Genomic DNA, 17,891 nt, shown 5'->3' with positions numbered 1-17,891 from the left:
ATATAGCAATATACTCTTTATGTGGATTCATGGGGGAACCATATGTACGCAATTCAATATTAGTATTTTCTCTTTGCTCCTAACATAAATATTTCACAAAAAAAAGTTTTGTTCATCCAAAGTATTAATGCATAAGTCAAGCTGTTTAAGCTATTATAGTGGGTTGACCTTGGCTGGTTGCCAGACCCCCACTCAGGTGCTCTCTCACTCCCCTCCTCAACAGGATGTGGGAGAAAATAAGATGAAAAAGTTAATAGGTCAAGATAAAGACATGAAGATCATTTACCAATTACTGTCACAAGCAACACAGACTCAACTTGGGGAAGATTAATTGATTGTCAATGAAAAAGAGTATGATGATGAGAAGCAAAGACAAACTAAAAACACTTTCCTCCCACCCTCCACTTTTTTCAAGTTCAACTTCACTGCTTCTCTTGTGATTCTTACACCTCTTATACCTCCCCCTACACCAAGCAGTGCAGGGATGGGGAATGGGAGATGCAGTCAATTCAAAGCACTTCGTAACACTTTGGCTTTGCTACTCTTTCCCCCTCACACTGTTCCCCTGTCCCAGCATGGGGTTCCCTCCCATGGGATGCAGCCTTTCATGAACTGCTCCAGCATGGGTCATCTCCACGTGGTACAGTCCTTCAGAAACAGACTGCTCCAGCATGGGTCCCTCATGGGCCACAGCTCCTGCCAGAAAACCTGCTCCTGCATAGGCTTCTCTCCACAAGCTGCAGTTCCTAGAGGAGCCTGCTCTATGGGCTGCAGCTTCCTTCAGGGCATATCCGCTTGCTCCAGCATGGGGTCCTCCATGGGCTGCAACATGAATATCTGTTCTGATGTGCTCTCCACAGGCTGCACAGACAGCCTGCATCACCATGGTCTTCTCCACAGGCTTCAGGGGAATTTCTGCTCCAGTGCCCGAGACACCTCCTCTTCCCCCCGCTTTACTGACCCTGTGTCTGCAGGGTTGTTTCCCTCTTATTTTTCTTACTCCTCCCTCTCACTGCTGCTGCTGCGCAGTATTGTTTTCTACACTTTCTTAAATTTTCCCAGGGGAGCCAGCAGCTTGGCTGATGGGCTCAGCTGTGACCCACGCTGGGTCTGTTTTGAAGCCAGGTGGACCTGGCTGTGTCCAGCACAGGACAGCCACTGGTCTCTTCCCAGAGAGGCCACCCTTACAGCCCCCCGACTGCCAACACCTTGCCATGTAAACTCTCTATATATTCTAAGTAAGAAAAAAGAATTTACTTGAACCTTACATAACACAGGCTCCCAAGCAAAAAGCAGTATTACACAAATTAAGAATATTTTAGTCTTGAAAAATAAATAGGAAAAATTAGTTTACTCCTATGCAATTACACCTAGCTTTTTTCCAGAATATTCAATCTAAAATTAGGTGTAACAGTAAAACTAGTATAGAAATCTTAAAAGAGAAATCCTTAAGTAGGCAGCTTATTAAATATCTATTGCAACTTTGTCACAGGCAGCACTGTCAATCACTAAACAAAAATGCTTTTTAAGAACTACAGTGCTCTTAAAACATCATGAAATATCATTTTGTTTGAGGCAAAACTGAAAGGCAGAAGGTGGGTGGGAGCTGGAAAAATCAATGCAAATATTTAACACCTATACTTCAAAATTTAAAAGTTCTTTAGATTACCGATTATCAGCCACCTGAAGAAGGTCTGCGATGTAAGGGTCTGCTGGCTGAGGAACTGGATAGGCACTAACACCTGATGGGGGGACAAGCTGGTCTATCTGCATGCGTTGACGTCTGAAGGGAATGCTTCTTTTTCTGCCACCTAAAAGCCCAAACCCAAATGCCTGTTACTTCAAGTTAAAGCAAGGGAGTATTCTGCTTTAATACAAAATGAAATTTCCCATTTATTCCAATACTGCCACATTTCAACATTTTAACCTTATTCTAAGAAGTTGATAAAATTATTACATTCTAGACAACACTGTTCTTACAGGTTAGTATTAGCTTGTCAAAGTTCAGTTTTAGAATAACAAAACATGCAAAGTTCAGTATAAGTAATTTTCCCCACCGTTTAAGACTCTAAACATTCTAGAGTTCAAACTTGTTGAATCTGTCAGTGATTTAACTTACTAAAAAAGCTAAATTAAAACACCACAAAAGACATTTTGTTTTCACATTTAAGAACTCTTTTTGACTGAACTAACCTTCACATTATTTAGTAATATTTTTTTTCCTTCTATCCTATTGTCATTTCAGTGAATGACTATCATAAGTATATTGCAAAATAAGTTGTTTGATTGCATGGTAACATTATATAAAAAACAAAGCAAAACACAGTATTATTTCCAGATGGAACAATTACTCTTCATCACACAATTAAATAAGAACATGCAACATTTGATGACATAGTATAGAAAAATCCCCAAAGCCTGGTGACCATGGGGCAAGTATGCAGAAAGACAAAAATCTAACATTGCATCTTTGAAGCAACGGACATGAAATGCAGAAACGTGTGGAAACTGAGAGGGATTTTAAGTTCACCTAACTACCTATTGATTTCCCTCAGATGCCAAAAATACCCAAGTAATTCAGTGACTTGGAAAGAAAATATTATTTCAAAATTTTTTAAAATAATAGCTGTTGATTAGCAGTGCTTTCCGATCACATTTTAACTTGTTTTCTATTGAATCTAAGTTTGTATTCAAATTTGTCCCTAACACAAGTGATATGCTTAATGAAACTTTCTTCCATACAAAGACTCAATTTAGAGCCAAAACTTTCAAAGGGTAATGTTATTCTACTGTATAGTTATTTTACTGTAGTCGTCCTCTTCCGAGAAGAAAAAAAAAAGAAAAAAAAGATTATGTTCTGAAGGGTCAAAAAAAGCCCACAGAAAACTCAAAATACCTGTGATTATTTACACTCACCAGGTGTTTCCACTACTGCTTGCAGATTCTTCTCCTGAAGCTGCTCAATTTTTTCAGTCCTGGCTTTATTCTCTTTTTCCAGCATTTTAATTTTATGTCCATATTGGTTATTTAGAAATTTCAAGTCAGCATTTTCACGTTCAACCCTCCTTAAGGAGGCTTTCAAATCTTCAAGGGAGAGAAAAGCAATATTATCTTTCTTATTCATTATTATTTTTCCTAGTAGCACCAAAATAAACATAAAGAGAATCCTACATTCTTTTTCCAGAACATGACATTTTCAAATACACATACATATATGTATGTGTATATATAAAAACACAGAAAAATACATATTTATATAAGTTGTACAAATAAAATGCCTTTGTAGAATAAAGGCACATTTAAGAGCAGTATTTAAATTTAAAAGTAGCATTTCAAGGTATGAAAGTATATGTTAAAAAGTTCTACCATTTTCATGTTTGATTAAAAACAATTATTTGCAGGACCTCAGAAGCTTTTCAACTACAAAAGAACCACTGTGCACGAGTCTTAATTTATCAAAGGTACCAAAGTCAATGACCACTCAAGTTCACTTAATAAGTAAACATAAATGAATCTGCAGATCAAGGATTTGGCCTCAGGTTTATTGTGGCACAGAAATATTTTTTTAAAGTATCACAGTCTTTACATTACCTTGAACATGACGATCAGATTGCTCTTTCAGTTTTAATAATTCTAAATGTAGTTCATTATTTTCCCTGGTAAGTTTAGCATTCTCTGTTTTATAAGGTTCCAAAATAGCATCATAATCGCTGCATTCTTTTTCATTTTTCCCAGCAGATAGCTTTGCACTGCGCAAGCTCTCAGTTGTATGAACTAGGTCACTAGAATAAAGGAGCATCAGACATGTCAGAAATGTTTGCAGCCTTTACACCGCAGGTGCAAATATTTATTATGACCTGAGAAACAAACTCCCTTCCCTGAGACAATGTCAAGTGTAGAACAAATGGGTTCAGAGAGGCAAAAAGAACATTCACAATAGAAAAAACCAAAGACAGGAGTCATTCACTTAGAAAAAAGTAAATAGGAAAGGGCAGGACAAATATAAAAAGTTAAGGTATTTAGAAAGCATCAGGAGTTTACATCTGATAATTCAATAAACTCTCTTTTCTACATAAAGTGAGATATTCAAAATTGGCAAAATTATTCTTTCCTCCAAGCACTACATAAATTGTAGCACTACTTGCCACAGAAGAAGCTTGAAATAAAGATTTTAAAAGCCCAGAGGTTGCTAGTATTTATATGGAGATCAGAAGCTCCATAAGAGAGACTAGTGGTAAGCAGCTATAAATATTTCTGTGAAAATAGTATCATAGATTGAGAGATTAAGCCTGTTAGGCACCAAAATGAGACTTAATGTTGAGGGAAGATTACTCCACATCTGCCTACCTATCATTCTTCCATCTGTATGAGATGCTAGAGAGCAACAGAACCAAAATACCTACATTTAGATATTTAGCCAAATATAACTGGATTACTATGGAAATTACTATGTTCGTAACCACATCAAAGCCATGAAATGGCAGATATCTTAAGAAAGTCACCAGAAAATCTGTTTTTCTTCTATTATGTGTCCTGAAAAAACTGCAGAAAGAGCAAATGTAAACCTCTCCAAATGAGATCCCAAAAAATCAGAGCTGTGAATGTTTTAAGTCACAGCACAGACAACAGGGATTATTTTTTATATGATCAGTTATAAGAGTGCGTCCTTTAAGCACATATCAATAGCAACTAATCTTGGCTCTCTTATGGGTTAGAAAAGTTCAATTTTCCTAGACTACAGAACTTTAGAAGCAATTCTGCTGAATTAAATGAAACCTTAAGATGATTTAATCACTTAAGCAAACCCATTTGACTTCATCATAGACAGGAACTGAACATTAGTTCTGAAATAACAACGCTTGAAAATAAATCTTCAGACTAAGCATTCTCACTTATATGCCAAAAATGAAACAATATCTACTACATGATTACTATGGTTTTTAATGAATCTCCTTTTGAATACCTAAAAAGCTTTTCCACCAAAGGTAAACTCTCCACTCCCAATGGCTGCCGATAGCCCAGTTGATCTAGACGTTTCCTGAGATTAACGAACCTTCGCTCTGCAGTTGTAGTCATTGTAAACACACCTCCAAAGTGGCTTTTGTCACAGTCAAGGAAAAAAGGACACCTGCAAAGGCTTGTCTGTTACAGTGTTTGTCCTTTAAAGAAGGAATAATACAGAAAAAAAGTAATGGAAAATCCATTTTTTGTGTAGAAAACACAGTGCATAAACATGTCCTTAAAATTTAAGTAAACCAAAAGAAAATCATGGAGCAACTAAAAATATACGTATTTCTTTAAAAGAAATATTTGCTTTGGCAATTAGTTTTCTCTTTCCTAACATCTTAGAATAAAACATACATTTTTCATCCCAGCATGTAGGAAGCGAACTCTAAAAAGATCTTTCTGTGGGAAGACCAAGTAGAGTATGATTCTAAGAAGCAGAGTATGATTTTTTGAATCCTGGTTATTTTTATTTTTTTCATTCCATTTTTTTAATTATTTAAATTCAATTGAATTTATTCAAAATAAAAATCAAAATTTATTTTGAATCATCACGGTTATTTTCCAGAATGCAAACTGACAGATCATTCTCAAAAACTCCATATACTTTTTTCTTTCATATATAAATGTTACTTTCAAAATTCACAAGGCAGTACTTAACTTCAACCAACCACCTGTAAAATTGCATAAAATGTGTAAAATTTTAAGGACAGATTAACTTTGAACACCTTTTTTCTATGAGTGAAAACAGGAAAGAAAAAAACCAAACATCAGTGTACTATAGTCCTACCTGCATCGTTTTCTGGAAAGTACAGTTCAAGGACCTGAATTTTAGTTTTTTTTCTTCTTTTGACTGATTAGTTACCTTTTTCTAACTAACCTGATATAAAAGGGATCAACACCACTGTATCTGAAAGCAGATGAGAACCTTGGTTTTGCCATGTACCTTTGAGGGAGGTACAATTTTTATGTTGTTATGTCCTTCTGAATTTAGAAATAGAACAAGAAAAGAAATGGAATGCTAAAGTTGATGCTCCTCAACTATTGAAGAGATGTTTTCACATATTAAGAAATATTTTTGAAAAACACTTATTTCTGTAAAACATTTTCCCTCACATTTCTTCAGAAGTTTCAGTATTAACCTACTGGCTAAAAAGACCTCAGCAGCCAAACTACCAATCTGAAGAAGCACTGTTTGCATCTCATATAAAGGGGATAGAATATAGATGTTATTTACACCGTGCTGTTTCACAATCCCCCTGATCTTAAAAAGATATTAAAGAAACACATCCAGATATTTGAAAGTAAAATTATTTATTAATAATAAAACTAGTAAACATGCAAGTTTCTCTCATGTCTGAAGCTGGAAAGATTTAATCTTATCATACCAAAACACTACAGGTAAGTCTAGCAATGGGACTGTGGTTGCCAGGTACTGCTCCATAGATGAGAGAAAAATCACTGGTCTTCTGAGCCCAGCATCTGTTCCAAGCACTGCCAAAATATTTGTTTGGAGAGATTCAGAATATCACAATATTAAATAAGCAACAGCATGGAGAACAATCCTTTACATATTGCACTGGGACGGTTGACGGCGGAGGAGGTGCCTTCCTTCCACTGAATGCTACCTGTCAATGTACCAAGTGGAGGTCAATGTACTAATGTGTACTAAATGCTCTTCATTCTCCTTTGGCAGCCAAAGACTAAAGCTAGAAGTGACGAGACCTTGGTATTTCTGCATTAATGTTGAGGATTTGGTGTTGAATTCAGGAAAATAGTCACTGTGTTACTATGTTTAAATTTAGTCCCAGGAATACACCTTATATTGTCACAGAAGTACGCTGGTAACTCCTGAGCCCATCTCCTCCTTAAGAACAACCATATCAGTTAAAAAGACTGAATTAATTTTAAATCATTCATCAGGCTTGTTTTTTGGAAAGAGAAAGGATTTTTCCACAAATCACATTGAGAAAATTTAACAAAAGAAACATCAAGAACAAAACTGTGTCTCAGCCCGTTAAGGAGTAAGTTTTTCTACAGTAACTGTGGGGAAAATAAATGGACAGACGTTAGCACTCCAGCAACTGTGGCTAGGAAATATACAGGATCTTGCTAAATCACTGCAATGGATGTTTAAATGAGGTGTAGTTACCAAAACTTACTCCAATATTGAGAGATACCAACAGCTTTCTGGTTGAAGACTGGGTATTTTTAGTTCAAGACATTATTGCCACCAGAACCAAATAAGAAAAACTAATATACTCCCTAGAGCCACATCTGAGTCAAAATTAGCCCAGAAAGCTTAGTAGCTGGAGTATAGGTATACATAATATCCAGAAATGAAAGTAAGAATAATAATTAGGGAACATTATTTCAGACAGCTTAACACAGATATTTAAGTCTTCAAAGACTTGTACAGTCTTTGTTGGAAAGAAATTGTATGTCACTAATTCCAGGCATCTGTCATGACAGACAGCCATAGCATGAATTTGATATCCTAAAGTCTATCAGCAGTCCCATCATGACATCAGAAAGTATCTAGTATCTTCTCCATCAGGAAAATTTGGGGTTCTGGAGATAAAAAATGAATATGAACAGCTGTACCAATTCAGTTGAATCCAAGATCAGTCTGACCCAATACCCCAGATCTCTGACAGTTGCCACATCAAGAGCATAAAAAGATAAAAAACCACGAGCCAAACCTTACTCCTACATACCTTCTCTTTCTATAACCCTATAGTGCAGGGACTTGATGGGCCTAATGTTGAACTTAAATCACTATAATACTACCTGACAGACCTTTCTTAGACATGTCTAATTATTTTCTTCAATCTTTTGCACTCTTACATTGAAAAACCCTGTGGCAATGAATTCCTGGGTTTAACTGAATGTCTAGAAAAGTATATCAGAAATTCATGGGTGCCCCACCTCCCCCCTTTTTTCTTTTTTTTGGTAAGACACGGTAAATAATCATTCCTTATTCAGTCATGAGGGCAAATCTATTTTCCAAAATTTTCTAGTAACTTGTACAGCGTGTCCCTTTTCCATGCTTTTTCCTGAGACTGAGATTGCTCCAAGCAGCCATAGATTCTTTGTTGTAGTCTACAGTATTCATAATGATTCCTAACTTACAATTTGCATTCCTGATTGCTCCAAAGCATCAATTAGATGCATTCGTAGTGACACTAATGTCTCTTTTTCTGAGCAAAACCTGCTACTTCAGAGCCCATGATGTGCATTACTTTGCCTTTACTAACACTGTTCCTTAACTCCCACTTTATTACCCACTCCAGTAACACTCTTCTGCAACCCTTGGACTGCTCTTAACATATCCATATAACATCCATATAATGAGCAGATTTTGTCTGTCATGGTTTAAGCCATTCTTTCAGATCCCAATCAGAGTTAAACAGCAGAAAATATTCTGCACATTCACTGTAAGGTAGTACATTCTACCCTTTAAGGTAGAGCCATTTAAGAGCCATTAAAAGACCTTTTCTCCATTCCTGACAGACCTGCTTTCTTAAAAGCCTTTGGTAAGGAACCTTCTCAAAAGTTTTTTGGAAATTCAAGTTTTCTACATCATTCTTAGCCAGTCAACTCAATCCAGAACATCCTTTTCTTTAAAGAAACTTAATAGCCTTGTGAATCATGACTGAGTTATGCTGAAAGGTACGCTGAACTTACTAGATTTGTCTGTAAATTTGTGAAGTACTGGAAAGCACTCTTGACAATTTCAGTATTTCCCATGAGATAGGCTACATTAGCCACATAAATAGTTCACATCATTCATTATCTAAATATTTCATGTGATTTCGTGCTGCAAGGAAGAAAATGTAATTTCCATTTTAGATGAAAAACAGAAAAATCAGATAAACAAGCAAAAAGGGAAAATTAAATGGCACTTTAAATCAGGCATTTCCAGACAAGGATTTATCAAGACGTCTAAATGACTGCATCTTTCAGTTATTCACAGAAGAGATATTCAGAGCTAATAGCCTCATAGTTTTGTTCCTCCTTTGTTCGTGAGCACTGCTAGAGATGACAACTTTCACGTTCTTCATTTTGTGATGTGCCTGGATGGTTGTAAGCCCTCTTCTGAAGGCCTGTGTTTATGAAATAGACATATATAGCACTTATGAACTGTTTCCTATTGTTCTAAGTCACCAACAACTGAAATTGAACATTGACATGAAAGACAGGCAGTAATGAAACTTCAAATCCAGTTCCTTCAGGCTATAAGTATAGAATCATTTTGCATAAAATTGTGTGAAAGAAGAATGCATTACACTAACCGTTACAGGTAGAATATGAAACTGAAAAGTTTTAGCACACTGAAGCCCTTCTTTTGAAAGTCTGAAAACAGTGCAGCAAAATTCACGATGAATATAGATTAAAAACTGTTCCAGATGCAATACTTGTGTTATCAATAGAAAGTTTAAGAATACACCTTTGCTCTGCTTTTTTATCTTGGCCATGGAAAACATAATAGGGTCACTGAGCTGTGTAGAGGAAAGATAAAGCCACACAGCTGACAACAGAACACAAAGAAATTAGCACAAACAAATTTATATGCTATGAAATCACTTTCTTTACTGAGTCTATAACAATAACACTAAAAACAATTACGAGCTGGAGTTTCCAGTCTCACTTCTGGGAAATACCAAAATGTGTTCTTCATTCATCAGAACAGACATGACGAAGGCTTTCATTTCTGGGGGCTGTGTGTGTGTAAATATGTTTGCAAAACATCTGCTCCTGTCACGTAATCACTGCTTACATACCTCATTCTGCTATAAAAAACTGGTTTTGTTTTTATACAGGTAAAAAAAGTCACATAGGAGAACAACCATTTGACTACAGTAATGCTAAAACACACCTCTATGCAGTCCACGGACACTGAAGGCCATTTGTGGAACGCTGTTCCTGCAAGATCATTTTCAAGATGCACTGAATGTGCCTGCACTTGTCCTGGCAAAGTCTGTCTCCAAGTTGATTTGCTGGAAGTTCACTTCCGACTAGATACTCATACGCCACGTTTGCTGCGAAGCGTTGCCACTTTGCCAAAAGAAAGACAACCCATGCTCTAGGAAAACAGATTTCTTCTTTAGAGTCACTAAAATCTTCATGTTTACACCGAGTACAAGGAAGGCCTATGGATTATGAGCCTGCTCGCTCCCTGAACTGGAAGCCTCATAGACCTTTCAGCAACCTGTCTGTACCCACTGAGAGCCAGTCAGTCCCTTGTCAAACAGGTTTATTTTTCCTTTCCCTCCTCCCTCCGAGTCGGTCTTACCAGACCTACCGTTAAAAGCAAATTCTCGCAGGGCGAGCGGCCGAGGAGTAGCCGAGGCGTTTCAGCGAGGCTGCGGCAGGTGCGGCTCCGGCGGGGCCGCAGAACCCCGAGGGCGCGGAGGCGGCCGCGCAGGTCGGGTGCTGCTGGAGGCCGCCCGGGCCACCCTGCGCCACCCAGGGGCACAACGGGCGGAGGCGGCCCAGAGCCCCGCCGCCCTCGGGGCTGCCACAGCGGCCGCTGCGGGACGGCGGGAGCCTAAGCCAGCCGCTGAGCGCCGCCGCCCGCCCGGAGCCCCGGTCCCCCGGCAGCACCCTCCCCTCCCCCACAGGAGGCCCTGCCCGCCCGCCGCGCTCCCCGGGGCCGGGGCTGGCGCTGCCGCCCCGCAGCCCCGCGCGCGGCCACCCAAGGCCCCACCGGCGGTTTGAAAATGGCGCGCGGAGCAGCCGCGGCTTCCGCCCCGTCACCTCAGCAACGGGGCACACGCCCGCACCCGCGGGCGGCCGAGCCAACCGCCGCCCGCCCCGCCCCTTCCCGCGCGACCTGGAGCTCTCGCGCTGAGGGGCGGGGAGGGTGACGCAGTGCGGCTGCGCGGCTGAGCGGCGGCGGGCGTCGCGTCCGGGCAGCGCCGGCGAAACGGGTGGGCGTGAGGGGCTGCGCGCACCGTCGGGGCCTGCAGCACCCCGGAGCGAAATAGGCGGGCTAGGCACAGAGCGGGGCCGGCAGCTGGCGCCCCCCGGCTGCCTCGGGAGCTGCCTCCCGGCGCAAGCTGCGGGCTCCGTGCGGAGGCAGGGCCCGCGGTGACAGCGGGGGGACACAGATGCAACCGCTGCATGCGAGCCTTTCTTGGAGGGCCTTGCTTGCATTTGCTCCCTGTAGTATAGTCGCCAGTCGCGTAGTTGCTATGGCCAGACTGCAGGGACTGCGGTGTCTGATGTAGAAGCGAGAGGTACTCCTCTTTTGTAAGCTGTCTGTAGTTGAAGGGAATTACACTCGGTGTGTAGTCGACCGGCTCACAGATTCACGATTAATAAAAGGCCAATCTGTTACTTCACTGGAAATTTACACAATATATGTAAATATCGACAATGAAAAGCAAAATTTGAAAAAGTTAATCCTTAAGAGACGGTGGAGCATGGCCTTGGGGGAAGGAACAGACACTATACAATGTCAACATAAATATAACAAGAAATAACAACATAATCTCAAGGAAAACCAAATTATTAATGAGACCAAACAGAAAATTACTTGAGCTATGTGTGAGCTATCCTAATCGGCACACTAAAAAAATCCACCTTGAGCAAAGAAAGCCCCCTACTAATAAAGCCCCCTATCACAGAACATGCAAGGTGGGGAAAAAGGGAATGCTATGTCTTGATGGAGACAAGGCCTGTAGCAACCAATGAGAACTATGTGCAACTAAACCTGATTGTAAACAATTGTGCAAAGTATATAAAAAGTTTAACTATGTGTTAAGAGGTGAGCTGGTTTTTGTGGATTACCACCTAGCTCCCTACTTCGTGCAAACTGGAACAAAAAGAGAGAAACACCTCGATTCTGTATGAATTGGTGCTGTGCATGGAGTAACAGATCCCCATGTTACAAATCTATTATTAGTTAGAATTAACAACCATATTTGATTATATTGAAACACATTTGATCTTACAGAGTTATTTTAATAGGAATACAGAATTATAAGAAATATTTTAGTGGAGTTTGTGTTTGCACAACAACCGACAGCTACTATGAAATCCTTTGTACAGCACTGTACCAAGGCTGAAAGAATAGGTCAGAATCACCTAATAGGAATGATTAGAACTTAGATAACAGACTTAAGATTAAAGATGATTGGATACAGTATTTACATAGGAGAATGCATTGAGATGCAAAATGTAGAATTAATGGGAACTTTGGGGGGGGGGGGGGGGGTAGACTGGAACAACCCATAGATACCTGCCAAGAAACAGTTACCTTAAGTAAAAGGTAATTCCGGCAGTGGGAGGTCGCAACCACCGACTCATGTACCACCTACCCATATAGTACCCCAGACCCATTTCTAGATCTTTCCAATCTTTACTGCGCAGAATCGGATATGGGAGGAGAATATGTTGATGATTTTCAGGAAATATTACATTTATGTATGAATACGTATGAATAAGTTCTATATATGGTGTATGATTTTGAAGCCTGGTGTGCGTTGATCGTGAGAGGACTCACTCACGCACCCGGCCGTCAATAAAGAAGTGTCTGCTTATCTGCATCCCATTGGTGTCGATAAGTTCTTCATTCCAAGATTTCGGTAACACCCTTATGGGACAAGTGTAACCTTTACACCACCCCTTGGTGTTGGTTTGGCTACCTGTTGTCACATGCAAAGACACTGTAAGCAGGTCATACACAACCTGGATCAAGTATTTTGCTAGCAAACAAAAGACAAGTAGGATTTAGTGATCTCTAATACATGTTACTATGCTCATCTAAATCCAGGTGTCTCAGTGTTGCCAAGCTGGCATCAGGTTAGTTTTTCCTTCTGAGTTTTGTAACATTCACCTTCATATTACTGTTGGTTTTTATTCTTGCATCTGCATCTCTGTCTACATGTTTATCTTTATTGTACCTGTTTCTATTCTATATACACCTCAGCTCTATCCAACAACTCAGCAATTTCCTCAAGCTGTACAGAAAAACTAGGTCCTGAATCACAGGCAGCTGAGGCTCCAGGAGAAGGAACGGGTTACATGATGTGGGAGTATACTGATGCTACATCACACTTACTAAAAGGAAGGGGGGGTGGGGGGGGTGGGGAAGCGTTGAAGTAGAATTGCCCTATTTCTCAATGTCCAGAGCCAAAACAATGGAAACAACGCCACATTTTCACCTTTGTGAAAAAACACTCCTTCGAAATAAAGAATGATGAACACGGTTTTATTAAGAATTATAGCCATAATCACATTACATCTCAGAACACAAATGCAGTATTCACACTGCATTACGTTCCATATCAGCTTTCTCATTCAAGAAGCTATGGAACAATTTGATAGTCTTTAATGCTTAGATAATTTCAAAGATGCAAAATACTAGTGAAAACAGTAGTATCCTTTTTACATACTATGAAGGTAGTGCTTACTGCTTTTAGCAAGAGAAGGGATTATAAATAAAAGTATAAGAACATTAGGGTAAGGGAAAACTATATCCAAAGTGTTTCACAGAATTAATGCTTTCAAACAGTACTTCAACCCAGCAGAAGAGCAACAAATCCCCTAAGGTTTCATTCTGCCCTGAAAGACATTTGAAGCAGGAGTGTAACTTGACATACGTGGCAGTTAACTACACATACACATGGAAATCCACATTTTAAAAACAAATAGCATTTATAGTGTTTGATTTCCTTATACACAGGCACAAACTTTGCTAGCTTCTCTTCCCCCTTCAAGAACTTAATGAGACTGTGCAATACTGGAGCAGTAGTCTAAAATATCCTGTATAGTAAATTCCATAGTAATTCCTGATCCAGGATAGCAGCGAGCTATCAGCCCTTCAAAGTGCTTGTATTGTCGTATAAACTCATCTTGCATGGAATGCCACACAACCTGCCAAAGAAAGTAAACTTCAGAAAATGTCAACTGGGACAATACACTATACATGAACTACAAAACACTGGCTTATTAGTTGATTCTCAGTTCAGATATCATCTTAGAACTACAGCTGGCTGACAACAAAGTTCAGTAAATAGAGTTGCTGCATTCAAAAAAACACAATTGAAGTTTTTTACCCATTAAGTTTAAGATCTTTAAAGTTTATGTGACTCCTACCAGATCTGCAAAGCGGAACATAGTAAAGATGATGAGGAAGTTGCCCTAAAAAAGTATTCCTTTTGTCTAAAAAAAATAAAAAAAGTCTGAACCAGCACAGTGCTACTAATTGCCATTTCAGACTTTAAAAAGCTGTTAATACATACTTAACTCTTAAATCTACTTATCATTTACTCCAGTGAGAAAGTTTACAGATTATAAGAAAAAACTTAGATAATAAAACTATGAGAACAGGTGTAATTGGAAGTATATTCTGCCATAGCATACCAGCTAAATTTCCTATCAGGTTAACGGTTCATTTAAATCTAGTTCTCTACTTCCAGTATATTTTGCAGATCACCCATTAATGGTCAGCTGGGGAATCATAAAGAGAGTTTCTTTCTGAACTCTTACCTCTACTACCACCATTCAAATCAACGTTACAAGAAATAGAATCAGAATGGAATTATAAAAACTTCCACTCATCAAGTCATGGTTTTTCACAGTTACTCTGAAGCCAGGCATTTCTCACAGGATACATATACAAAAGCAGTAATAAAAAGCCTTTCTGTAAACATTACAAGGCTCTTAAGCCATGATTTAGTTTACCTGAAGTAAGTTTTCTTCTTCACAGAGATGCTTATCTACCTTCTTGTAGAGATTATCCAATCCCTTCTTTACTTCCTTACCAGGATATTCCTTTATAACTTTACGAAGCTCTTGTTTATTAAAAGCCAGTTGATAACTTACTTCTTCTTCTCGTACCCCTTGTGCCACACGAGCTTCAACACCTTCAAAAAAATGCTAACAAACAATAACAGCATTAATGATTATCATAAATATATACATATGCTTGTCAAATTAAGTCTTGGTTCTACTTAACAACTGTTGTGTTACCCCATGCCTTAAACATTGAAGCACAAGCCCAACAATACAGCGCTCCGTAACTACTAGCATAAGACTGAATCATTTCCAGGAGCAATCAAGCTGTTTTTTGCAACCTTATAGCTAATACTGAATCAGCCTCAAAATCCTCAACTAATGAGGCCAATAACCTGGGAAAATACAAGATCGTTCAGATAAACTGTATAAACACCTGAATAGGAATTTCTCTACTTAAACCATAATTACAGCACTATTTGTTCATAATTGCCCTCTCTTTTCACTGCTCCACACCAGTTGGCTCAACATAACAAAAATGGATGGAAGTACACCTATGAACATGCACGTAAAGCCACAACATCATTTGAAACAGTGCACTGGGTCTGGCCGAGATGGAGTTAACTTTCTTCACAGCAGCCCATATAGAGCTGTGGTTTAGATTTGTGGTGAAAACAGGGCTGATAACACACAAAAGTTTTGGTTATTGCTGAACAGTTCAAACTTGGCCAGAGTTTTTTCCACAGCATGTAACATCGTGCTCAGCTATAAAAATCAGGGTCAAAGGAATGGGCAAGGGCACTGTTTGTCTTCAAAGTGGCTGTTGCTCTGAACTGGCTAGACATCAGCCTGCTTGTGAGAGGTAGTGTCGGCCTGCCTTTGCATCTCTATTTTTCTTCCTTGATTTCTCCCCTTCACTGATTAAACTGTCCTTACCTCCCACCCCCAGGTTTTCTCACTTTTGCTCTTCCTATCGGAGAGGGGAGTGAGCAAGAAGTTAATTATGTGGCAGCTTAGGTGCTGGTCAGCATCAACCCACAACAAGCAAGAAGCAGCAATAAAGCATTTAAATTTTCAAAAAGAGAATACATCTTAAGACTTATCAGGGAGCGAGTGGCTTAAATCCTGCTTATAGGAAAAGCAATGAACAGGAACACTCAGTGGACAGAACTGAGTGTGAACCTGTCAGCAGTTTAATGCTTAGTTCAACTTCAGACATATGGAACTTCCCTAAAACTTTTTACTGTTGAACAATTCAGGAACTACAGTAATTTTCTCTGCAGTTGAGGTGGGGAAAATTGTCCCAAAGCTCCTGATTATTTTCTCCTTGCTTCTTCCTTCCTCAGGACCATTTGCTTAAGACACAACTGATGTTCAGTCAGTACTGTCAATTGCCATGAAAAATTTGGTTGTTTTCATCCAAGACTGTTACCCTCACAAGCAGAGTACTCTTGGCAGGCACGCTCAGGTCTAAAATAATAAAATAGTGATTATGATAGGTGCAGTGTAAAAGAGATCAGATAGTACCGCCTAAACACTTGAGAAAGACTACTCACATATAAACTCATATACACTTACATTTAATTTCTCAAGAGGCTGTCCAAGTGAGTAGATTACATAAGACTGAAGATGATCAGTGTATTTCTGTTTGGCTTCTTTTTTCTCAGCCTCTAGACAAGAGATTTTCAAGCGAGAAAGTGTTGCAAAAATATGATGGAAGTTCTCCATCATGACCACATCTCTGGGGGTTTTCTGGCTTTCGTTAGCTACCTTCTCAACTGAAAGAAAAAGCAAACAAAATACTTAGAATACCAAAAGGCAACCAAATTCAAAACAACATAACCAACAACCATAATACTGTCAGAAAAGGAATTCTGGATTTTATGTCAATAACCATTTGTATGAATGATTGTCATAATTGCCACTAAATAAATCGGTATCTGAGAGCCTTCTAAAGTAGTAGCAGATACGTACAGGCTCTAAGACCATGAAAATTTGTATGCCTAAAAAAAGTCACTTATAAAAAGATATAAAGTAGCGACTACATATGGTCTCATTTACCTACATGAGAAACAATCCACATTCTGTGGAGGCTTGCAAGCATGCTCTCATTACCCCTAATACATTTCACATGATAGATTTTCTTAAATAGTTCTATTTCTTAAACAATTTAAGAAAAATAAAACTGATTCCACTCTTTGCTAGAACAAAAGTCCTCAATAAGGTGGTGGGTTTTTTTAAAAAAACTTACTCAATCTCTCAATTTTTGCTTATTAGTTTTAGTTAGTGTCAATCGCCAAATTTAATAATAAAACCAGATAATCCTGCACAGGTCTCTTACTTTCATCCTCCTCAAAAAAAAGTAGGGCAGGCAAAGAAATTTACCTATCACTCTCTTACTGCACCTACAAGAAGGCTAGAAGAAGATGGCTTCAACCAAAAGTGCAGTTAAGTGTTTATACATTGTCATCCGTCAATCATTTTGCCAAGACTACCAGGATGCCCACCATGAAAGTGACCATGGGCACCAGAATATCAATAAAAGATCACAAATTCATTTCAGTCAGAACACTGAACTGCCAAGTAGGAAAAGTCTGCTACAGCCGACGGGGTGCTTCCATATAATTTTCTACACCCCTACCCCCCAATTCTGCCTGAAGTACTACATCTTTCTGACCCATTTCGAATATCACTCGTAAATTTAATATCCTACTGCATTAAACATACTGCTTGCATGGATTTTGTACATAATTTTGTTTCATCTTCATTCTTTACTTCTATCCCTTATCCTCCCTCATCATAATTCTTTGTTCTATAAGTTTGCTTTGTACTTGTCTGAAACAGATTTTGTTTCTTCTTCAGTGTTTGACTGGCATAATTCTGAAACCCTTTTAAAAATGCTTTTCTAAGCTCTAGTTATTGCAGAGTTTTGCCTGTCTAATGGTGTTTGCTTAGTTTTAGCACTTAAGTAAATACTTAAGGTCAGAAAAGTTGGTGCAATCAAATAAACTTTTTCAAAATTTACTGTCCTGCCAGCTGGGATGCTCCTGCGGACTACATATGGACTGTAGTCTACTATTAAGTAATGTCTCTTCACAATTTCTTAATGCGTTCAGGACTACTATGTTGCAATTTCCTCAAAC

General features: G+C 39.0%; 2 protein-coding genes across 14 annotated transcripts in view; both read right to left on the bottom strand.

The window, feature by feature from the left end:
• CEP135 (centrosomal protein 135) overlaps positions 1-10,827 on the bottom strand; it is a 37,274-nt gene extending 26,447 nt beyond the window's left edge. For 3 of the 9 annotated variants that reach the window (XM_080385554.1, XM_080385558.1, XM_080385556.1), the window contains exons 1-5: positions 10,310-10,825; positions 4,964-5,159; positions 3,592-3,782; positions 2,917-3,084; positions 1,670-1,811 (exon numbers count right to left, since the gene is read on the bottom strand). In XM_080385554.1, the coding sequence (XP_080241680.1) occupies positions 1,670-1,811; positions 2,917-3,084; positions 3,592-3,782; positions 4,964-5,076 (614 nt within the window). In that variant the 5' untranslated portion in view covers positions 5,077-5,159; positions 10,310-10,825. Of the gene's footprint in view, positions 1-1,669; positions 1,812-2,916; positions 3,085-3,591; positions 3,783-4,963; positions 5,160-8,691; positions 8,800-10,309 lie in introns of those variants that run through there. The other 6 variants (XM_080385561.1, XM_080385560.1, XM_080385562.1 and 3 more) reach the window with 5 other exon arrangements.
• A 2,374-nt stretch (positions 10,828-13,201) lies between these two features.
• Positions 13,202-17,891, bottom strand: part of EXOC1 (exocyst complex component 1) — a 30,008-nt gene continuing 25,318 nt past the window's right edge. For all 5 annotated transcript variants that reach the window (XM_080385688.1, XM_080385690.1, XM_080385691.1 and 2 more), the window contains 3 exons: positions 16,327-16,526; positions 14,698-14,892; positions 13,202-13,887 (listed from right to left, as the gene is read on the bottom strand). In XM_080385688.1, coding sequence (XP_080241814.1) covers positions 13,735-13,887; positions 14,698-14,892; positions 16,327-16,526 — 548 coding nt within the window. In that variant the 3' untranslated portion in view covers positions 13,202-13,734. The remainder of the gene's footprint in view (positions 13,888-14,697; positions 14,893-16,326; positions 16,527-17,891) is intronic.

The sequence above is a fragment of the Falco punctatus genome (genome assembly GCF_963210335.1).
Source record: "Falco punctatus genome assembly, chromosome: 1".
NCBI lineage: Eukaryota > Metazoa > Chordata > Aves > Falconiformes > Falconidae > Falco > Falco punctatus.
Note: the sequence above shows the minus strand (reverse complement) of the source record. Positions and strands in the feature narration are given on the sequence as shown.